At 51.5% G+C, this 23646-nt stretch overlaps 1 protein-coding gene across 1 annotated transcript; it reads right to left on the bottom strand.

Moving 5' to 3' along the window:
- KRT74 (keratin 74) lies at positions 7397–16107 on the bottom strand. Its single transcript, XM_005701851.3, has 9 exons — positions 15570–16107; positions 14752–14966; positions 14255–14315; positions 13666–13761; positions 13025–13189; positions 11229–11354; positions 9546–9766; positions 9059–9093; positions 7397–8582 (listed from the first exon to the last, which is right to left on the bottom strand). Exons 1-9 carry the CDS (start codon positions 16053–16055, stop codon positions 8365–8367), a joined length of 1623 nt encoding a protein of 540 aa, XP_005701908.2. The 5' UTR covers positions 16056–16107; the 3' UTR covers positions 7397–8364.

Genomic DNA, 23646 nt, shown 5'->3' with positions numbered 1-23646 from the left:
ATGTGGAGCAACTTGGTCAGGAACCATCTGCTTAAAACTGAAATGAAGAAGTTACTGTCAAGATGAGACTGGACTTCCATCACATCCCTCAACACCCAGGCAAGCCAAGGGTGAAGGTCTGGCCCAGAGTGGGGCTCAGGGAGCCCTGTGCATCCTGCTTCAGACACTCCTGCGGTCCCCGCCCCAGACTCTGCCTGTTGTCCCCTCCCTCCTGCATCCCTGGCTCCCGCAGTAGACCCCAGAGCTCCCCCATGATCGCCCCTGTGACTGCGGCCCCAGCTCTGCCCATGGCTGGCTCTGCCTCTGGAGACTGCCATTTCCCAAAGATCCCTGCTGGGACCCCATGGGTGGGCTGTGACTCTCGGCCGGGTGTGGACACAGAAGAGAAGAGAATCTGGGGCCCAGCTGGTCTGGGGCTGTCTGTCACTTTGTTTAGCGGGTTGGCCTGAAATCCCTCACCCCACCCGCCACATGCCCCTTCCCAGCCTCCCCCTGCCATTTTGTCTGCGTGGGTCACCAGAATTTCTCTTTCCCGCCCTTCTCTCCTGCCATCCTGTCTCCGTCCTGCCTTATCCCTCCTCTCCATTTTCCTTCCTTTCTTCTCTCCCTCTCACTCTGCTGCTCCCTCCTCTCAGCCTCTTCCTGGAGGTCTTCCTGGGCCAGCAGAGCCCACGTCTGACTCTCCCATCTCCCTCACCCCTTGGCATGTTCTTGCCTTGTGCCAGAAGGACAGGGACTCTGCGGGCAGCTCCATGAGCTTCCTCTGAAGCCTGCATCGCGTGTCATCACATCTTCCTTCGTAAGGAGGGTGGAAGTTTCCCAGACACCCCCTAGTAGGCACCTCCGCCCCTCCTCTTCTCCCTCAATAAATCTCCACTGTGCACTATGTGTCAGGCAGTGTGCCCAGGAGCTTGTGGTGCAGCACTCAAGGCCTTTTTCAGCTCTTGGAACCCAGTCCTCACATGAGGGTGGTCCCCTCCATGGTTTCGCCGGCTGTCTGTTTCTCTGATAGGCATGGCGGCTCCCTAGCACAGCCTTCAGGGTCCCTGCAGCTGCCACCCCACCTCCACCCCAGCCAGCAACCTCCCTCCTGGCTGCTCCTTTGCTCTGCCAAGGACATCCACAGGGCTCATCTTCAAATACCTTCAAATTTTTACCAAACTTCTTACCCAGCCTGAAACACCCTCTCTCCCCATCTCTTCCTGTCCAAATCCTTCCAGTCTTTCAAAATCCTGCTTACACTCCTGGATTTAGCCCCCAATCCAGGACTCCTCTGTCCATTGACTGCTGTGTGGAGGCTGCCATGTTCCCTAGGGCCAGGGGCCTGGGAGAGGGTTCATGGCCCCCAGTCGACTCCTCCCTCTGTATCTTCCCTCAGGGCACAGCACTAGCCTCTGGTCATCCTTCCCAGGTATGAGAGGATTGACAATGGTTTGAACAGCCACCAAACTGCTGGGATGGTGCATCTTCAGGGAGCCTCTGCGCTTGCATCTGCCTCAGATGGCACCAAGTAAGAGCCCAGGCTCCAGGAGCTGGCTCCCAAGGTCTGAATCCCATGCTACCACCCAGCGCGTCTTCACCTCTTGAAGCCTCCGCTTCCCAGCTCTAAATGGGATCACAATTCTTCATGGATGGACTTCCCCGGTAGTCCAGTGGTTAAGATACCCTGCTTCCATCGCAGCGGGTATGGGTTCAGTCCCTGGCCAAGGAACTAAGATCCCGCATGCTTCATGGTGTAGCCAAAACAAATAGAAAAATAAATACATTTAAAAAGAAAAACAACAAAAATAAAAAGATTTCTCATGAGGTAGTTGTGGTGATTACATGTATTAATTCATGTAAATCCTTGGTAACTGCCTGGTGTATTTCAACGCTCAATACATATTAATCAGTGACCAAAAGTAGAATTTAGGAATCAGCCTGTCCTCTCTTTTCCTCCTCTCTCCGCTTCCTTTTCAGAGCAACAGGATGTCTGGATTAGCACACTCCCATACAGTGTTATCTGCTGTTGGGGGACCTGGAATAGATGGTGTTCTCAAAGGTCCCAGGCTCTGGGAATCTCTCTGTTCAGACCATCTCTGGTAATGGAAAATTCTCCATTAGAAATAATAATAGCCACTGTCTAATAAGTGTTTCTAGCTACAAGATTTGACAGGAAGCATTTTTCAAATATTAAGTATATTGATGCATGCATGCTAAGTCGCTTCTGTCATGTCCAACTGTTTGTGACCCTAGGGACCGTAGCCCTCCAGGCTCCTCTGTCCATGGGATTCTCCAGGCAAGAATACTGAGCTGGGCAGCCACTCCTTTCTCCAGGGGATCTTCCTAACCCAGGGATCGAATCTGCGTCTCCCATGGGTCCTGCATTACAGGGGGATTCTTTACCACTGAACCACCAGGAGAAGCCCAACTATATTGATACTGATCCCTTTATCACTCACTGAGCACCTACCAAGTGCTGAGGGAGGCAATAAAAAGCATTCTGCCCTCAGAGAACTTAGTTTCTGGATTCCTGGAAAAAGCATCTCATCAAGCTATTAACAAGTCATTACCACCTTAGTATAAATTAGTTAATTAGATACTGGCCATTAGGAATGAAACACCCAATTTTGTTGATGCAGATGATAGAAGAGGAAGGAGGAACATCCTGGGCCACTCACAGGAAGGGTGGGCCCAGGTGGGGCTCCTGGGGTGCTTACTGGTGTTTTTGCCGCAGGGATAAAGGGAGGTACTAAAGAAAATCAGCACAGAGCTATAGTTCACCAAGGTTATAAAGGCCCTGCCCCAGACTCACCTGAGACCTGGGCAAACTTATGGGCAAGAGGAGACAGAGTCCCTGCCTGGGGAGGCTGGTAAGGGAGACAGGCTGGGATCTACCACGCCCCACGTCCCATCTTCATCTTCCCCTCACGCCCTTTGCAGTACTGGGGTGGCTGTTTCCTGTCGGTATGTGTGCGCTCAGTTGCTCAGTCATGTCTGACTCTTTGCGACCCCATGGACTGTAGTCCGCCAGGCTCCTCTGTCCCTGGGATTTTCCAGGCAAGAATACTGAAGTGGGTTGCCATTTCCTTCTCCAGATCTTCCCGACCCAGGGATGGAACCCATGTCTCCTGCATTGGCAGGGGGATTCTTTTTTACCACTGATCCACCTGGGAAGCCCTGCCCAGTTTTCCAGGTGGGAATTAAATTCGGAGAGATGATGGGCCAGGCATGGAGGTCTCTGAGCTGCAGCTCTACTCACCTGTGAATTGGCAGGGAAAGTATGTCCAATCAGAGACTCAACCCCCAGGTTACCAAGAACATCTAGCTTGAATGTTCAAGGGACTTTTAAATTGCTTGCTAAGTGAATTACATTTATATGGCTCTTGGTTTTATAACTAAATGTTTTGTTCACTTTACACAAAGAATCTGTAGCTTTCTCTGTGTTTTTGTCTCTACATCTGTGAGAATGATCAGCTTCGCGTGTTCGTGTGATTCCATGGCCTCTGCAGGATCCATTGGCTCCTCATTCTCAGCATTCTGGGGTCCTATAAGCCTCCAGAGCAGGTTTGAGAGACAGAAGAGTTAGAAAATCTAGTATAATCCCAGAGGGTATTTGCTGGGTGAGAGGAAAAGGGAATGCACAGAGGAGAGGCAAGACCCGGGGACACTGAATCCACAAGGACTACCTGGAGGAAGGGGTTTGAATGTCAGTCTTTCAAGGAAAAAAAGGCTTGGGTAGACTCTTCCTGAGGAGGAGTAAAAGCAACCCAGGCTGGCAGGAGGAAGAGGCTTTGTGAGGGAAAGACCCTTCAGGCTGGCGTAATTATGAGTGAAGGGAGACCATGGGTTGAGGGACCCTGGACCCCACCGGTGCATGAGACAGGGTGAGTGAGAGCTATTGAGGGCTCTTAAGCCAGACAGAGTCTGAGCCACACATGTTTAAGGAAGCAGAATCTAGCTGATGTAGGAGTGGGGTGGGGGAGGCTGGAGGTACTGAGAATGGGGCAGGTGGTTCTTGGAGCAAATAATTGTCTCCAAAATTAGGGGGAATGAGCTGGCCTATTTCAGAGAAGGCAATGGCACCCCACTCCAGTACAATTGCCTGGAAAATCCCATGGACAGAGGAGCCTGGTAGGCTGCAGTCCATGGGGTCGCACAGAGTTGGACATGACTGAAGCGACTTAGCAGCAGCAGCAGAGCTGGGCTATTTGGATGACATCAGTTCCGGTCCTGCCAGCCCTGCTCAGCAGATGGACTCAGGAAAAGAGCATGTTGTCTGTGAATCCCACACAAGTACGCCCTTCATCCCCCTACATCCTCCTATAGTTTCAGGCTGGCAGGGCACTCAGCCCCAAGCCTGGCAGCTGGAGCACAGCCCCTGGGGGACTTGGCCATGGCCAGAGCCATCCATCTGGGGGCAGGACAGCTGTTTAGCAGGTCTGCAGCTAGCAAGGCTGAAGGTGAGCTCATGCCAGAGGAGCCGGGGTATAAAGGCCAAGGAAGACTGTCCTCCCAGACACTCGGCTCTGCTCCCACTCTGCTGTTTGGTTGCCAGAGAAATGCCTTCCAGGGCTGCCCCATCCCCCTCACTTCCTCCTTGCTCAACTCCGTGGCCAAGACCATCTCCTTTGAGCTTTGCTGGCCATCTCCTTTCTCTAGCCCACCCCAAGCCTCTGGCAAGGTGTGTGGACTCAGGACTGTGCATCCAGGCCCTGGTCATGTGACCAGGGTAGGTCTCCCAACTTCCTAAGCCTCTGTTTCTACATCTCTAAAACAGGGGGTACTAATACCTGCTCCGCCTGTTCCCCGAGGTGGATGGGAGTCACCTTGTAAATAATAATGATGATGGTAATGATACTGGCGAACACACAGGGTGGGCTCTGCAGGACACTGCTCTAAGCACTACATACGTATTAACGCATTTAATTCTCACTGCAGTCCTGTGAGGCAAGTACTGTTATTATCCCCATTTTACAGATGAAGATACTGAGGCACAGGATGTTAAGTAAGTTATTGGAAGTTGCACAGCTAGTGAGTAGTTGGACCAGGATTTGAGGTAAGCTGCCTGGCTGCCATCTGTGCCCTTCGCCTCTGCACTGTCCTGGCTTTCCCATGTGCCAATGTCCAGTGTACATGCCCGCCCTGAAGCACAGTGTGAGAAGCTGAGCTCAGCAGCACCGACTCCTCCCGCTCTCTTCTTCTTGTCCCTGACTCTCCAAGCAGCAGATCTGACCCCTACTCCCCTTAGCCTGTTTTGCTCTTTTGAAGGCAATATAATTTCAGGACTTGGGTGGGGTGCTTATGAGACGATCGCATGTTTCTTACATGCATCCTGCTTTCCCCTGATGACACGCCCTGGGCTGTTCTCCCAGCCTCCTGCCCACCGAGGCAGACTGGTCCTATCCTTTAAGACAAACAAAAACACCCCTCCTCTAAGAAGCCTCCCCTGAGCCCTCCCTAGGGCAGCCACAGCTTTCTGTACACAACCCTCTTGCCCAGGTGCTGTGTGCATCCTTCCAGCCTAACAGGTCCCCCTGAGGCTGGACGATGCTCTCTGCTCCATGGCCCCAGTCTCCGTGCTTACCGTGTGAATTGTGAGCACTGCTCACAAGCTCACAGACGTGTTCCCATAGGTGTCAGAGGCCGTGTGGGGGCCCACATCTGCATACGGGTGGTCGTGAATACAAACTTAGGCAGAATGCTGTCCAGCCAGTAGGGACCAGCGTGGCTGTCTCAGTTGCCTGTGGCTGACACCTTCTGTGATGGGTTAGTACCTAATTAAACCAATGGTTAAATATTTTGAGTCTCGTCCATAGGCTTGAGTCTGTGGGCTGATGAGCACGTGTCTACACCTGTGTGCCCAGGTTTCTGATGACAGTCCACCTGACAACAGGCCCCATCTTAGATTAGCTATCACTGTCAGACCTCCAAGTGTCCCTTCCTCTCTGTTAGTGGCACACACGTGAGAGCTGGTTGTCCTGTTTTTATTATATTCTTTTTCAAGGACGGAGGAAGTGGTGACTCCCAGCTTTTGAGTATAAATAGGTCCCATTTGTTCATTGTTTGTTTTTATTTCCATTATTCTGGGAGATCGGTCAAAGAAGATATTGCTGCGATTTATGCAATTTATGTCAGAAAGTGTTCTGCCTATGTTTTCCTTTAGGAGTTTTAGGGTGTTGGGTCTCACATATAGCTCATCAACGGTTTCGTTTTCTATTCTTTTTTATTACAGCTATCCTAGTGAATGTGAAGTGCTACCACTTTGTGGTTTGGATTTGAATTTCCCGATAATTAATAATGTTGAGAATCTTTTCATGTGCTTGTTGGCCATTTGTGTATCTTCTCTGAAGAAAAGTCTATTAGATTCCTCTGCTTGCTTTTAAATTGGGTTGTCTTCTTGTTATTGAGATGTCAAAGTTCTTTATATGTTTTGGGTTCAGTTCAGTTCAGTTGCTCAGTCATGTCCAACTCTTTGCAACTCCATGGACTGCAGCACTCCAGGCCTCCCTGTCCACCAACTCCTGGAGTTCACCCAAACTCATGTCCACTGAGTCGGTGATGCCATCCAACCATCTCATCCTCTGTCATCCCCTTCTCCTCCTGCCTTCAGTCTTTCCCAGCATCTGGGTCTTTTCAAATGAGTCAGCTCTTCACGTTAGGTGGCCAAAGTATTGGAGTTTCAGCTTCAACATCAGTCCTTCCGATGAACACCCAGGATTGATCTCTTTTAGGATGGACTGGTTGGATCTTCTTGCAGTCCCAGGGACTCTCAAGAGTCTTCTCCAACATCACAGTTCGAAAGCAATGTTTTTGGTACTAGACCCTAATCAGATACGTGATTTGCAAATATTTTCCCTCATTCTGTAAATTATCTTCTCACTTTCTTGGTAATTCCTTTTGATGTGTAGAAATTTTTAATTTTGAGGAAGCCCAATTTCTGCATGTTCTCTTTGGTTGCCTGGGCTTTTGACGCCGTGTCTAAGAATCCACTGCCAAATCTGTTCACCTCCCACCCAGCCCACCCAGCCCACCCAGCCCACCCAACAACCAACAAGACCAGCACACAAAACCTAAGCCGAAACTTACTGTGATGGTGTGATTTAAATTCTTTTTAAGAATCTATGTTCTCACTTTTCTAGTTATTTGTTTATACTCTCCTCCTCCTCCAGGAAGTCTTCCTTGCTTAGCTTCCCTGTGCTGATCACTTCTCAGCATTGCTGCACTGGGCTGCCCTTCCCTGATTTGTATGAGTGCGTGACTTTGCGTGTGTGTCTATTTCTCCCATTGGTCTGAGTTCACCTCCAGAGCAGCCTCCAGGTTCCTGAAAGGCTTGTGCCCATGACCGAGATGGAGTGTATCATCACTGGAGATGGGCAGTTTGGAGAAATTGAAACGTTGACAGACATGCACCTCGGACATTACTCAAGGACAGTTTATTGAACATATGGCAGAAATTCAGAATCCTTCAGTCAAGGCAAGGAGGAACCGGGTGTCTCCATCCTTAGGAATATTTACAACAAGAGCCAGGACTTCTGGGCTGGGTGGCACCACCAGAGACAAAGCAAGCTTCCCTCATTGAACACAGCTCCTGGCAGCAGGAACTGTGAATCAGAAGCTACAGCAGGACACAGCCCAGAGAAATGCCCAAAGATAAACACCTACCCACTGACAGAAAGGCAACCTAAGTCTCTGCTTCATCAAATAAGAGTTTGACATTCCCTTCATTAAAGAGACAGTGGCATATAAAAGCACACGGACCCTGGAGTCAAACAGGCCTGGGCTCAACTCCCGACCCTAGCACCCAGGGAATGAAGGGGGCACGTTCCACAGTCACTCAGAGGATGGGGGAGTCTCTTCTGTCCCGAGGATGCTTATTGCCTCTACTTTGCATAATTGGATGAGAATTAAAGGCAATAGATGTAGTTGGTACTTAACATATAGGAGTTGCTACCGCCTCCAGGTTGCAAAGTAAGCCTTCGGACAACTGCTGACTCCACCAAAGCATAGAGAAAACTATCCTGCCCTCCCTCGCCCTCTTCCTCTCTTTTTCCTCCCTCCTCTCCTCTCTCTCTCGGGATGTTCTTAGGGATGTTCCGGGGCCAAGAAGGTAATTATAGCTGTGTCCATAAGCCTCCTAGCAGCTGAGGGCAGCAGGGAAAAAGGAAGTCACAAAGTCCAGATGGGACCTGAAAACGGGAGAGGATGAGGCCAACCAGAACTTGACAGTGAGACAGGCCACAGTGCATGTGGGTGGTCACATGTACCACGGTGGTCCTAGGACTCTGGGGAAGGGGGGGCTGTGGCAGACATCTCCAAGTGAGGTGGCAGGGCAAGAGCATCTCTTCTCCCAGCAGCTGAGAGAACCCTTAAAGCTGAGGGGCTTTACCGGGCAGCTTTCCTTGCCCGGCCGCTGCCTGGGGTGCTCTTGTCTTGGGAGTCCTTGGGGTCTCCCCCTTGTGCCCCTTTGGCCCTGGTCTGCCCGCTTCGGGTGCTTCTGGAGCTGCTGGTCACTGTGCTGGCCGTGGTGCTGGCCCCAAGGTCAGTGCCGGCCAAGGATCCAGGGTGGGAACCAGAGCTGCTTGTACTGCTGCTGATGACGGCTGTGGTGGAAGGACGCAGAACGGGAAGAAGGATGACAGCATCACTCAGCGAGCCACCCCTCCAACCCACAGCTGCCCTTGGCAGTCAAAAAACACTGCAAGGGTGGGTTGAGACCCAGGTACACTGCAACCTCTGTGCAAGATGAGGACAATCCGGGACCGAATGGTCCCTGCCCTCCTAGAGAGTCTAGGACCATTTGTCTCACAGGTCCGTATTCTCAAACCCTTCTTGGGATGATGATGCCCAGGAGAGAGACACAGGAAGGAAATGGGGTTGGCATGACCTCAGTCACTGATTCCCTGGGACAGAAGGCAAATAGGCTTCCTTTGAAGCCAGAGAACCTTCCTGAGACAGTACTAGGAGCCCCCAGATGAGGGGAGACAATGATTGGAGGTGGTATCACATTATCTTGCAGTCCCCAGCTTTCCCGTCCAGTCAGAATCCCCAACTCGATCTGTCTCTCAGGGATACTCACAAATGCTCACAGAGGAGGGATTCTCCCCAGACATCCTGCAAGACAGAAAGTTGGAGAAGGATAAAACCTCAAGGAAGTGTCCAGTTCAGCTGAGCCTTTTGATGGGTTCCTGCCTTTATATCATTTGAATTCATCCTTAAAACAACCTCATTTTATGGAGGTTACAATCCTCATTTACAGATGAGCAAATAAATAATAAAATTTACAGACACCAGGACCACATTGCTGACATATGGCAAAGCGAGTGATTAAAGCCAGGTCTGTCTGACCCCACTGGCTCTTTTCATGCCACCACCCAACCACCGGTGCTTCGCATCTGACCTCCTCTTGCAGGAAGCTGAGCTCAATCAGCAAACAGCCCCCTTCTGTGCCCATGTCACGAGCACTGCTGTCTTTCCTCTTTTACCTCCCAAATGGTCCCTTGGCCCAGCAGGGAGCCACCCACAGTCCCCTGCCCCCACCATGGCATCTCCCTTGCCCCGCTCACCGGCACTCCTCGCCCTCCAGCAGCTTGCAGTAGGTGGCAATCTCCATGTCCAAGGCCAGCTTCAGGCTCATGAGCTCCTGGTATTCACGCAGCATCCGAGCCAACTCCTCCTTGGCCTGGTGCATAGCAGCTTCCAATTCATCCAGCTTGGCCCGGGCATCCTTCAGGGCACTGTCTCCCCGCTGCTCGGCATCGGCAATGGCCGTCTCCAGATTGGCACACTGAAAAGCAAAGGATGGATGGGAAGACCATCAGAGCCCAGAATAATGTTTAGATCTTAATGGTTAGGTCCCAACCCCCCTCACTTTACAGATGAGGTCCAAGGCGGTAGCAAGTAATTGCTGCAGAGCCACCACAGTATCTGAGTCGCTTCTATTTTCTTTTGTAGATGGATATTTAAAGGCCCATGAAAAGCTGTCAGAGCAGTTGCATTTCAGGACCGCAAGAAGAGATTTGGATGTTTGCAAGTTTGCCTAGTGAGGTTGAAACCAGTGGCTGTCGGTTTCAAGTCTGCCTTGTCCTGGAGAATCACACTGAGACCCCAACCTGGAGCCTCCAAGAATCAGACAGCGTGCCAAGGCACCTCTGTGATCAGACCCCTACCTGCAGAGTGTCTCCCAGCAGGGACCCTTCCTACCCGTTAGCACCCAACAGTGTACATCTCTGGACTATCCTAGCACTCTGCAGGGAGGGTCTATCTAAACGCTCCCCACATCTGGCCTGAATGGATTCGGGGAACCTTCCCACACAACAAGAGGCTAAGGGCCTGAGGTCATATCCATGGCCTCAGACAGAGCATTTGGGGCCTGAAAAACATCCAGTGGCACTGTGATGGCAAATACGACCAGGCGGAGAAACAGTCCTCATAGAGTCGTGAATCAGCCGCGTGTCGAGTTGGAAAGCAGGCCCCGTGTTCCCCACATCACCCGGCTTGGAAGGCTGTGGGGGTGCAGGAAAGAGAGCCGGCTCAGCTCTTCCAGGTTTGGCAGTTCTATCACTGGACAGACCTGCCAGGGTCAACTGGGGAAGGATTCCCTACCCCCTTAAAATCATCTCCCCAGAGATATGATGTTTTTCTGCTTTCAGACAAGACAGGGTCCGCCAGCTGGAAAGGCAATGGGTACAGGGCAGACAACCCAGAACATCTTCATCTGCTATCATCCTCACTGGTCACCCAGTGAGAGCAGTGAGAGGAGGACCTTAACTTGGCCAATGAGGGTCCCAAGGAGAGGCCCCCCCAAACCCTACATGCACTGAGTGTCCAGTGGGAGGAAGAGGTCTGAGGTCTGCCCTCGGAGGGTCATACCTGAAGGGGACATGGGGCAGGTTTACTGCACACAGAAAAAGCCTGAGAAAGATGGAAAAAAAAGAAAGGAAACCTAAACTCTAATCCTAATAACCAGCTGGACACCCTGGGAGAGTCCCTTCCTCTCTCCAGCCCAGTTTCCTTATCTGATCTGTGAGAGTCAGGTGAAATAAGTGCAAGGCCCCTCCGGTTCTGAGCAGGCTGACAGCTCGGAGTGTATGGATCCCAAGGTATGGTGAGGAAGAGGGACCATCAATGGTCCAGAGAGTCCCAGGTCAGGCAGGGGACATCTGCTTTTCACTCAAGGATGGACTCCAGTCTCTCCATGACAGAGGGTGAAGCCCAGCCTCCGTGCTCTCTGCGGGCTTGCTGCCCACCTGCTTCTTCACATTTGCAATCTCACAGCGTATCCTCTGGATGAGCCGGTTCAGTTCTGACATCTCGTTCTTGGTGCGTTTGAGGTCGTCCCCGTGCCGGCCAGCTGCCAGCTGCAGCTCCTGGATCTGGTTTGCAGAGACAGGAAGTTGGTGATGAGACAGAACTCCCTCCATATCCCCCACCATCCAAGGCAGAGAAAGTGTCCTGAGCAAACCCTTCCACCACCGGAGAGAGCCAGGGGAGATAGCTCTGCAGCAGGAGGTGATAGAGCCAGGACCTGAGTTATCCTTCCAGCTGTTTGGAGCTGATTCTGACCAAGAAGTCCACCTGTTTCTCTAAGCAGAAATCTATTTGCTGGGCCTATCCTCCTTTCTCATCTCCCTGACTAATCTTTTCTGGGGGTGGATAAAGGGAAAATGCAGTTTTCATGTATTAAGCACTTTCCTGAGCCACCAAGGACTTTTCTGGTGGCTCAGATGGTAAAAGCATCTGCATACAATGCGGGAGACTCAGGTTCGATCCCTGGGTTGGCAAGATCCCCTGGAGAAGCAAATGGCAGCCCATTCCAGTATTCTTGCCTGGAAAATCCCATGGACAGAGGAGCCTGGCAGGCTGTAGTCCATGGGGTCACTGAGGGTCAGACACAACTGAGCGACTTCACTTTCTTTCACTTTCAAGCACTTCCAAAATAAATAGGGCTTCCCTGGTGGCTCAGTTGGTAAAGAATCCACCTGCGGGAGACTGGGTTTGATCCCTGGGTAAGGAAGATCCCCTGGAGAAGGGAATGACTACCCAATCTCGTATTCTTGCCTGGAAAATTCCATGGACAGAGAAGCCTGAAGGGCTACAGTCCATGGGATATCAAAGAGTCAGACATGACTGAGTGACTAACACTTTCACTTTCCAAAATAGAAGAGTTCTGGACCTCTTTATTGATTTAGCACCTCTTTATAGAGGAATATTTTAAAGGCCAGGTTCTGTTCCAGGTACTGGGGATACAGAGGTGAGGGGTATAGGTGAGGTCCCTGGTCCCATGAAACTTAACATTCTCCTAGAATCCTTTCTTAATGACAGGTGAAGGGCCAGGGCTAAGGACCGCATGCATGTACCCTGGAGGTGGTGGGACTGTTGGCTCAGGACTTGTAGCTCAGATCCTCCCCTCACCCTTGGCCAGCCCTTCAGAAAAGAGAGGATGACACAGCCCTGGACAGGGAACAAGGAACCTGTGGTCCTTGCTGTTGGCGGGATTTAATGGCCAAGAAAGCTGGGAGGTGTGAAGCCCCATAGGGCCCCCAGGTAAAGGGTCTTCTCAGTGACAGCCTAGAAGGGTTTTACCTCAAAGCTTAAGTGCCATCCCCCAGAATGCTCCTAGAATCCCACCTCTTCTTCTCAGAAGCCCTTCCACACTGATCAGAGGGAAGCTCATGGCACCCTCTTCTTTACTCCCTGTCCCACTCCAGGTCACCCATAGCTACTCTCCTCCATATCTGTTACTCTCCTTCTTTCCCATGGTGACACGACCTAATCCCAGTTTTATAGCAAGAGCACCTCGCTTCGTTCCTCCATCAGAGGATGGCCTGTCCCTCTCTGTTGGAAATGCCTACCCAGTTTTATGGCTTATCTTTGATAACAATTTTTGCCAAGAATTCTTTTTGAGTAGATGTCGCTATGGCATTGATTATAACCCTTCTTTCATTCAACACATCTCCTAAGGGATGTCTCACATCCATTGGTGGAGGTGTCCCTTCCCAGGAAAGGAAGGCTGGTGGAGGAGGGAGACACAGTCAGTCCTCACCTTGCTCTGGTACAGCGCCTCGGCCTCAGCCTTGCTCTTCAGGGCGATGTCCTCATACTGGGCTCGGACCTCGGCAATGATGCTGTCCAAGTCCAGGTCACGGTTGTTGTCCATGGACAGGATGACAGAGGTCTCACTGGTGTGAGTCTGGATCTGGGCCACCTCCTGAGTTGAGAGATGAGGACAGAGTCAGGGTCCTTCCCCCACCTCCCTCCTCTTCCCATCAGACTTCTGGGCCTGTGGCACCTGGCAGAACGGGCCACAGTGGAGAGAAGAAATGCCTGCTGGAGCCAAGGAAAAGGCTCACACAGCAGGATACACCCCATGTGGGTAGCAGGCCATGGGAGGCATTTCTTGCAATTCACAGTATCAGGAATCTGTGCTTCAGTAGGACCTCATGGGGTCATTTTTACCTGCCTACTGCCAAGGTCATTATCACAGCCCCAATGAGACGTTTTTCCTGTGAATATGGCTTCCAGGGGCCAGGATCCTACACTTCCATGGCCTCCCAGTGCAGGGTTTTGCACCTTCCCATCAAAACACCCTTAATTCTGCTTATCGTCAATCCTTCTTATTAGCATCTCCCTGGAAGAGCCAGGGAATCTCTCAGCTGGAAAGGGGGGCGGGGGAGGTGTCCTCACCGCATCGTACAAACACTTAAGGAACTGGATATCTTTGTCCAGAGAGTCCACTTTGGCCTGGAGCTCCACCTTGACCGTGTAGGCTGCATCCACATCCTGCCAGGAGGCACCCAGAGCCACTGGTCAATATCACCCACATCCCACCAGGTGCCCTGTCCTTGCCCTAAAAGTCAATTAACTTCCTATCTTTTGCCCACCAAGGGAAGCAGGTTGGTGAATAAAAACCCTCACTATTGCCTTTCTCTCCTATGCATCTTTGGGGATAAATAAAGAAGTGGGGGCTACTCTTTTTCTGTTACACATGGAGAAAATGAAGCCCAGAGAAGTAGAGTGTATTTCCTCAAGTCACACAGGAAGGCCGAGCTGAGCCAGAGGTTTCCAATTCCCAGACCATGATTCTCTCCTATCTGTCTCCACCCATATCCTAGGCACGTGTCCTCTCCACCTTGCTAGAGACCAGAATATGACTCCATCTCTACTCAGGTACCAGCCCCTTCCCAGAAGAAGGCCAGGGCTGGAGTCCCGAGCAGGGTTGGTTAGGATAGGGATTCAAGGGAAAACAGAGTCCATAGGCTCTTCTTGCTCTTACCTTCTTGAGCACCACAAAATCGTTCTCGGCTGCTGTGCGCTGATTGATCTCCACCTCATACCTGTGGGCAAGGAGAGAAGATAGCAGAGGTCTCAGTCCCCTTGGCCAGGTGACCCCCTCTTCACACTGACCAGGCAAGGGCTGGGGATGCAGAGTCCCCACAGGATCTGCTGGAGCACTGCAGGGGCTGGTGGTGGCAGTCCTGTGTCCCTGAATTCCTCATTAACATTCTATTCTCTGGACCTTAGGAAGATATCCAGGTGCCCCAAACCAGTCACTGAACCCATTGGTGGATCAATGAGCAAAGGAACTCCTTCCCATCAACCAGGTAGGAAGTTCTCATCAAATAGGGGTGGTCCTTCCTTCACAGTTAGAGCAAGGGTGTGAGCCCTTGACCCCGGTGCTTGCTCCCTGCCCTCCTAAAAAGTGACACAGAGACTGGATGATCCCTGGAGCCTCTGGGAACCTGACCCGCGACCTTGGCTGGACCCACTCACCTCTTCTTGTAGTCCTCCACCAGGTCCCGCATGCCCCTCAGCTCCGAGTCCAGCCTCAGCCGGTCCCCGGACAGCGTCTCCAGCTGCTTCTGCAGGTTGCCGACGTAGCCCTCGAGGATGGGCTCCAGGTTTTTCCTACAGTTGTTCAGGTCCAGCTGCTGCAGCAGCTCCCACTTGGTCCCCAGCACCTGGTTCTGCTGCTCCAGGAACCTCACCTGGAATCAGATGGGCGCTACCAAGTCCCGTGGAAAAACACCATGGACCCTACCAGGTTATGCAGATTTTTCTAAAGACATTTGGCTCCAGTCCTGACTCCCCACTCATGGAATTCCATACAAACAAGACCCTTTACAAGGGTTCATTCTGTAGCCTTTCAGGCAAAACCAGTCACTGAAAACTCATTGAAGAAGGAGATTCCATAGCTGGCTTCTGTTGCCTGACCCAGCCCCAGGAGATGCTCTTCCTCTGTCTCAGCTAAGTGTTTCTTCTGTACCATGAGCCCTTCTCTCTGAATAGTGCTGATTCTATCAGCCCTCCATCTGCCATGAAGGGCTAGAGGTCCAGTTGACCTCCAGATTCCCATCAATTCTTCCTCAAGGTAGGGCTACCCTTTACCAAAATTTCCACCCTTCTCTGTAAAAGAAAGCGACACGTTCATTTAATCCTTTGTGCTGCCTAGCTCACAGGTCGTGCTATGATCACAGAGCCCTTCGTGAGATCCAGCAGCACCCTTTCCATCCACAATGCCCTGTGCACTGCCAGGCAGAAAGGGATCACGAACATCTCACTGGACTGTCTTATCCACCTGGGAGACCCACCTTGTCGATGAAGGAGGCAAACTTGTTGTTCAGAGCCTTGATCTGCTCCCGCTCCTGGGCGCGCACCTTCTGGATCTCCGGGTCCAGCTCCACGTTGAGGGGAGCCAGGAGGCTCTTGTTGACGATGACCTGGTGGATGCCCCCAGGTGGGCACATGGATGGGCACATGGATGGGCACACAGACCCCAGGACCGCACTGCCAAACATACTGCCAGCAAAGCCGCTGGCCCGGCCCCCTCCATACCCAGAGCTAAGCCTGAAGTTGTAACCTCCAGTCCGAACACTGCTGCCGGCCACCTTGAGGGGAATACAGAGATCCCCTCTACAGAGACTGTAGAGGCTTCGGCTTCCAAAGGCAGCACCAGCTCCTTTGCTGGGTGCACGGTAAGAAGCCACACTGCCCCCAACCTTCCTCAGCACCACTGCCGAGTGCCCACTGAAGCCCCCCTTGTCACCACCAGACTTGACATTCAGTTGCCGGCTCATGGTGGCAGAGATGGAGGTGGCAGAGCTGGAGTAAAGCAGTCAATGGAGAGAGAGCTTTTGATGGGGCACCCAGAGCACCGCTCCCTTTTATTCTGTCCATCCCTGAACACCGGAAAAGGGTGTTGCTCCTCTATCTCCTTTCTCCCTGCCGAAGGTCCTGAGGCTGTGGGCAATTTGTGGAACAGATATCTCCAAGCCCTTTGCAGCAACAAAGTGCTTCTGATAGTGAGCAGAATACGCTGTCCTTGCAGACTGGAGTGGTCGAATCAGGCATTTATCTGTGCTCCTAATTAGGGACCTGGAGAGTTATCCCCTTCAGAGATCTCCTAGCTTAATTTTTTCCAGGGCTGCCTCTTTCTTGCTGACAGATATGTCAGTAAGAAGCAGGGGAGATGCCCAGCTTTGTCCAGAGAAAGCTCATCAGAAAACCCCAGGTTTCCGCCCTAGAGAACCCACCCCTCTCTTTGTTGGTCCTGTTGAGGAGCTGTGGTGTTTGCACCAGAGAAGATGAAATTCAGAAAGGATGTGGTGCATGTGTTCAAAGATCTAAGTCCAAGAAAGAAGTTCCAGGGCTCATTCTCTGGGTCACTGTAAGGACCACAGCTGTCTAGTAATGGAATGGACCCCAGGAAGGTAGTGGAAATGACTATATTGAGTCTGTGTGCCACCCAGCAGGGGACTGTCTGGACATTTCTGTACTGGGCAGGGACTGGGTGGTGATTACCTCGATGTTGCCTTTTCATCAGACAGAATCTTTTCAGGCAACTGGTAGTTCCTGCAGCTGAATTTTTTTCTCCTGGACAGGGTCATCTGCCGCATCCTAGGAGATGAGCCATGAAGCAGGCTTGGAGGTGAGCCATTGACTCCCCTGGGGAGAACGTCTCCCCTAGTGCTCGCTAGGGACATGTTCCAAGCCCAGCGACCAAGGCACTGAAGCCCATGGGAGTCAAGGTACCTGTTCTGCTCCTTTCTTGATCACTTTGGGAAGCCATTCAATTTTGGGTCGGGTTAGACCAGCTTTTTGTAGCTCAGGGAGCCCTGGTGGAGATAAATGTTTAAAAATTACTCCAAAAGCAGGCATCTCCTTCCTCTGACTCTGACCACTTTTTCAGTAATGAAATTGACTCATTTGAAGCCAGTGATAGCAGACAGCTGCTCTGCAGCTGGGAAGGGGGACTGCGTGAGCGGGACAGCCGGATGTGCATAGCCCTGGACGGTTTCCTCTGAGGATTTCCTCTCACGAAGTTCTCCGAACAGCCCCAGAGGCAGCGGTGGAAGTTTTTCTAAGGTCCCTGTCTCCCATCCTCCTTGGCAGGGCCTAGCCCTAGGGCATGTGTGCTAAGTCGTAATTGAAGCGGTTTCTTGTGGTTTTCTAAACCAGATTGCAAGTGCTATTGAATGAATGTCAACAAATAGTGAAAATCCCTTGACCAGAGGTGGCTATCACCTGGTCGCAGCCCCCAAGGAGCTGCAGACTAGTGAGAGGAATCTATGCAAAGAACTTAACCTTGGGTTAAAGCTCTGGAATAAGAAAAGTTGGGAACAAAGGATCGGAGGTGTGCTGGGGCGTTAAGGACCTCTGGAAGGCTGTGCTTCGATTACCTGTGGCAGGGTGGTGGACTAGGCACTCCCAGGCCGCGGAGGGTTGAGATAGTAATCGCAATAATGGTAGCAGTGGTGGCAGCAACAGTATCTCTTGTGGTAACAAAAAGAATCAGAGTTGATCGGTCACATCACATGTGCCAGACATTGTGTGAGCACTGCAAGGATTTTTAATGTAATCCTCATGTTACTGAATTCACCCTACAGTTGAAGACTGAGGATTATAGACACTAAGGAACTTGCCCAAATTCACTCAGCTAGCAAGTCGGAGCTGGGTCTGGAATTCCAGTGTGTCTGGTTTCAAAGTCCATATTCCTAACCATCACCATCCTGTTATGTGATGGAGATGAGAGCTAGAGCCATGGATGCAAGACTTTCTGATGCACGAGGCATGCACAGCAGCTAAGGCTCTGAGTGCCGCATACTCACGCTTCTATATATTGTTCAGATGAGCAGATGACATGAGAGGAAGGGGAGGTTGTCCCTGAAATGGGGGCTTATGTGAGGTGGTTGCTCTAGGTGAGACATCACTCTGAGGTTGAAAGAGAAAGTCAGCCAAAATGGGGGTGGGCAGAGGGAGGAAAAGACTCACTTTCATGTGGGCTACTTTATTTTACAATGTCCAATAGCTGGGCCTTCACTGAGAGCCTCCAACTGGGAAATCAGCATGACTCTGGGGATCTGACTCTTCCTGGGCCAAGTGTGCACCTCCACTGCCTGGTGGAGTGTGGGTCCTAATCTGTTAGGGGAGCTGGACCTCAACAAAAGAGAATTTACAAGAAAGGCATGAGACTAGGCCTTCAAAGCTGGAGCAGATTTAGAATAGATCAAAAGCAGAGTTTCAGGTGCCCAGGAAAACGCGACAGAATGAACTGGGCCCATCCATGCTCAGAAGAGACAGGCTGAGGAGAGCCAGGAGCAGGGCGAGGGGTCCCCGCACTCTGTATTCATTCCGCGAGCAATCAGTGAGTGCTGGCGTGGGCCTGGCCCAGCGCTGGGGGCTGAGCCCTTAAAGTCTAGTGATGGTGATGATGCTGATGGCCGTGGCGGTGGTGGTTGCAACACAGAAGTAAGAGGAGGACGCAGAGGGGAATTTCCTGACAACAGTGTGGCGACTGTGGCCAAACACAGGGGCCCCTCCCAGGAAATTTAATTGCAGAGAATTGCGTTTGCTACACAGTAGGATCTCTGACAGTTCCAATCTTCACCATGCGGGCTACCCTCTAATTACTCATCATAGTCCACACCCCAGTCTATGAGTTCACAGGACTTATCAGTGTCCCAAGGCTTGAAGAGATTGGTTCATTCAGTAAGTAGAAAATTGAGCGCTACTCGATGAATTGCTCTAAGCTAAGCTAGACATCAAAAGAGAAACAGGTAAGACCTTCTCCTTCCTTCTAAGAAACTGAAATTGAACAGGAGGAGACAGAATATAAGCACGTGAAAGTTGTTTTGCTGTTGTTATTGCTATAGTTTAATTCCTTGTGTTTAAATGAGTAATTCAGATAAGCTGTTACTGAAATTCTGCTTTTAAAAATAAATCAGAATAAAATAGACTGGTCTTCCTGAGGTGGGGGTTGGGAATGGGAAGGTGGATAGACACACAAGCATCCCAGAGGCAGTGAGTAGCCCAGGGGGACTGTAGGAGAAAGTTTGGCTTGGGAAGCAGAGGTTGCTGCTGCTGCTAAGTCACTTCAGTCGTGTCCGACTCTGTGTGACCCCATAGATGGCAGCCCACCAGGCTCTGCCGTCCCTGGGATTCTCCAGGCAAGAACACTGGAGTGGGTTGCCATTTCCTTCTCCAATGCATGAAAGTGAAAAGTGAAAGTGAAGTTGCTCAGTCGTGTCCGACTCTTAGCGACCCCATGGACTGCAGCCTACCAGGCTCCTCTGTCCATGAAGCAGAGGTTGCTAGGAGAAAAATGACAAAACAGGCCAAGTTGTTTCCCTTCTCCCTGAGGATAGGGTAGAATCATGTGAGGGTCCTCAGGGAAGAAACCTGACAGAGCATGTGCTTTAGATTAAAGAACACGCTCTGCGTTGCATGAGGAGAACTATGCGGGGCAGACAAGTACCCCAGGGAGACGGGAAGGAGCTGAGCCCATGTGCACCATAATCTCCTGCCGTCCTGGTTAAAGCTGCTCCTGGAGGGGAGAGGTCTGCAGAGCACCCACACTGGGAGGGCACAGAAAGCAGTGTCACAAATAATCCCAAATGGACATAACTGAGGTCATGTCAAACTGGTTTGAGAATGGATATCAAAGGTCTTTTTTCTCTAATCCATTGTCCATTTGACTATTCCTAGACATAGTCAAGGAAGCCAGCATTTTTAGAAGGTAATTAACAGGGAGAAGAAGAAGCTTGACAGATTCTTGAAGGAAGCTTGATGGGTAATAAGACTTGGGGGCAAACCGCAGCACCTCAGAATGGAAAGGACATGAAGCTGTGTTCTCTGCTTTCCTTTCAAAAATGAGCTCAGGGCAGAAACCACATACTCTCAGCCTGTCCGAACCAGTTTGAAAGGAGGCTGTTTTTCCATCCTCATCCAAAGTTAACTAGAACAAGCAAGAGAGTTCACTTGCTTTTCTCGCTCTCTCCCCATTCTCTCTCCCAACACCCTTCACCTTCCTGACATGAAATTCCCTGGGTCTTAGGGTATCAAGTCCAACAGCAGATGGGACTGAAGCTTGGGTCGAGCTCACTGCTGCAGTCTAGGGGCCTGGGTATCTGGCTGGGGTACAGGGGGTGCAAGAAGATGTTCAGAGACTGAAGCCAAAGTCCCATGTTTGTAAGATGGGAAAGGGGAAACTCTGGGCACAAAAGATGAGGGCCAGCACCCCAGACGACTGAAGCAGCTGAAGACCATTGTGTAGGGTGACCAGCTATTCCAGTTTGCCCAGGACTGAGGGTTTTTCTAAGTGGGACATGGGACTTTCCATGTTACAATCTGGACTGTTCTGGAAAATCTGGACAGCTGATGGCCTGACCATCACCCACCACACCACAGAGTAAAGAGTATCAAATTCTCTAGTAGTTTAGGGGGGTCCCTGAAGTTAGAACATCTCTCCAAGTCTGAAACTTACATAGTCAAACAATTCACTGGCTTCTCGCCATCCTCACTGTTCCCTTGCCTCCTGCCCCCAACACACACCTGTTAACATGACTTTCCCAGATTATTAAGAAAACAGATAGCTGGATGGCACCAATATAAATTCAGTTCCATTGTCATATATTCAAGTCCTGTTATAAGGCACTGTATTGAGTGAAAACCCAGACAGGCAGTCAACAGGGTCAAAATTTCTGCTTCTTGGTGCCACATTAGTATACAGGACATTGTGTAGTAAGCTTCTGTTTTTTAAAACTTAGCAGAGGCTTAGCAGATTTCAGTGACCTTAAATCTGGCAGCAGCTTCCTTATCACAGCTGGTCTCATAGAACTTTCTACCCATGTCTCCGCACACCCCATCTCTGAGTCTGGGGCTTTCCCCACGTCTTCTCAGCACCAGCATCTCCTTCCTTCTCTCTGTGGTCCAGCTCAGGAGACAAACGTTGGAGCAGTTTAGCCAAGTGGCTGCAGTGCCTTTAAATGCTTTTGCGCCAGTTAGAAAAAGGTGCCCCTTCCTCTGGGCAGATGCAGCCCTTTGCCAGGGTGCACAGCTGGATTTCAGGCCTCCCACTCGCCCCCTCGCCAGGCCCTATTGCTGGACGTAACCCTCGCAGCCCTCAGGACATTCGTGGGTTCGTGCCCGAATCTCAGGGATAGGCTCGTGTTACACAGGTGAGTTGGAGCCTTTGGTCATCAAGGTCTCCTGGCCTCCCCCCACCACCCTCAAGCTGGAGCCTACTTCTCCAGGCCTCCACTCTGACTTCCAGTCCCCTGGATCTTTCCTCTTTGAGCTCTCGAAAGAAAGTGATGGTCCCCCGCCTCGCACCTCTGCCCACTCTGGCCTCTGTCCGCTGGGAGCCCTGCCCAGCTCCGCTTCCCTCTGACTTAGGGAGCTGCAGACTTGTCTTCACTGTTCCTAGCCTGAGTGTCCTTTGCATTCAGCGCTTCCTGGATATGCCCCACTAAGCTCCCCAGTCTTGATTCTCTTTCTCCTCCTGCTCTGGCTCCTAAGGCTTTTACGGCTGGAGAGACTCCTGGTCCTGAGGTGGACATCAAGCATGCTTTAGTTCTCTTTCTGTCCTCTTTTAAGAAAGAAAAGCTCTCTGGACTCTTTACAACTCCGCCCCAGCCCCTGCCCAGTCATCACCAGAGCTTTCCTCAGCGGGAAAGCACTGAGGTATGTGGAGACAAGCGCCGTCTTGCTCTGGGAAGGACACGCTGGCTTTCATTTGCTCTTTTCAAAATACCACCAGCCCCCATACCTCCATTATTTCATCCATCTCCTTACCTCAGACCTCCCCCCACTGCCCCACCTTGCCCCACAACTCCCAGCCACTTCTGGAAGAAGTTTGTAAGGTACTTTTCTAACCCTCAAACCCCTTCATGATGTGACTTTTTTTTTTTTTTTTTCCCTGAAAGAGAACAGGCAGGCTGGGGGCAAGGCCTTAATCTTTTTATCATGGCTGTGAAGTCTGATGCTTGATCCGCCTCTTCCTTTGCTCATTTCCAAAGCAAACAAGCAGGCTGCAAGGCGGGCTGTAATTAAGCCAGTCATCCCAATGACAAGCCCTCTGTCTCCCATCAGAGCCTCGTGCAACCTGATCCAAATGGGATGGAGCAGCCCACTCTCACCCCATCCAGTAGGGGGAAGCTGGAGTGGTGGGCTGGGGGCACCTGCCTCAGGTGTGGGGGAATAGCCATCCCCCCCTTCCCTGTATCCATATTGTAACTAAGCCTGGGGGCAGGAGTTAGGAGAGGGGTGGGAGAAGGGGAGGAATACCCAGCAGGGCAGGAGCACCAAGGGGCCTGGATGACCACAGGCAAAGCAGGAACCGAAAGGGGAAAAAAATTTGAAAGCAGGATGTCCAGAAAGAAGTATAAGAAATAAGAAGTGTGTGTTTTCAGAAATGAAGCTTGTCTGGCTCCCTGAGTGATGGGGAGGGAGGAGTTGGTCCTGAGGGGAGGAGCCAAAGCCTAGAGAGGGAGGAAGATGAGGGAGTGGGGGAGGATCGGAAGGAGGCACAGGCATGGCCTGAGCCCCCCATGGATCCATGACAGAATCCTCATTCTTGATTCTCTCTCTCAGCCTACTCTGACTCCTAAAGTGTTTATGGCTGGAGAGACCCCCTAGCCTCACAGTGGAGATCAGCCTGGGTGGAAGGGATGAATTACCTGCTGGCTACAGAGAACCCCCTCACTGCTGGGAGGAGGGGCCTAAGCTCCACCCCCCAGGACGCAAGCCTGCCTCGGACTTAGAGGCTCAGGCAGGCTGGGCTGAGGCTGGAGTCAGCCTGTGAGCTCCTCCATCCAGAGCTGAGACCACAGCCGAGCCCTTTCAGAGAGTTGTGTCCACTTGCCCTTGTGGAGAAGGAGGCCTCAAGACCAAGCCCCCTCTCCCCAGTGTCATGGCCCCCCCCAACATTGAAGCAAGTGGGATATTACGTCTGGACGTAATGGTGGTACCAGGACGTGAGTGGTCTGCAACGTGGGCCAGGGAACGCAGCAGACTGGGCGCAAAGGCTCCCGCTTAAGGGGCAGCATGGACCAAGAGTGGGGCTGCACCTCATAACAGAGGGCCAAGGAGAGGGCTGAGAGGGACCATCAGGCGTGGGAGAGAACCTTCTGGAAATGAACATGGGCTGGGAGAGCAAAGGAGAACGAAGGAAGAGCTGTCAGCCTGGGATTGGAATGTGGCTGGAAGCTACTCTGACAGTCATGCCTGGGGTGTAGACATGGAGGGATCGCCGGCTGAGGGCTTGCTGAGGACATTTTAATTCGTTTCATCTTCACACCAATCCTACCAAGTGAATACCCTTATTTTTTTCACTTCACACATGAGGAGGGGCCCTCCTGATGGCTCAGTGGTAAAGAATCTGCCTTGCAA

This window comes from Capra hircus, chromosome 5 (assembly GCF_001704415.2).
Source record: "Capra hircus breed San Clemente chromosome 5, ASM170441v1, whole genome shotgun sequence".
Taxonomy (NCBI): Eukaryota; Metazoa; Chordata; class Mammalia; order Artiodactyla; family Bovidae; genus Capra; species Capra hircus.
The sequence above is the reverse complement of the archived record's forward strand: the minus strand, read 5'-3'. Positions and strand labels throughout refer to the sequence as shown.

Coding starts and splice junctions, on each gene's coding strand:
- KRT74 (XM_005701851.3), bottom strand. CDS start 16,055: ATGAGCCGGCAACTGAATGTCAAGTCTGGTGGTGACAAGGGGGGCTTC. Junction 13,762..14,254: donor ATTTTGTGGTGCTCAAGAAG/GTAAGAGCAAGA, acceptor GCCTCCTGGCAG/GATGTGGATGCAGCCTACAC. Junction 8,583..9,058: donor TCCCTCCTCTGTGAGCATTT/GTGAGTATCCCT, acceptor CTTCCACCACAG/CCGTCATCAGCAGCAGTACA.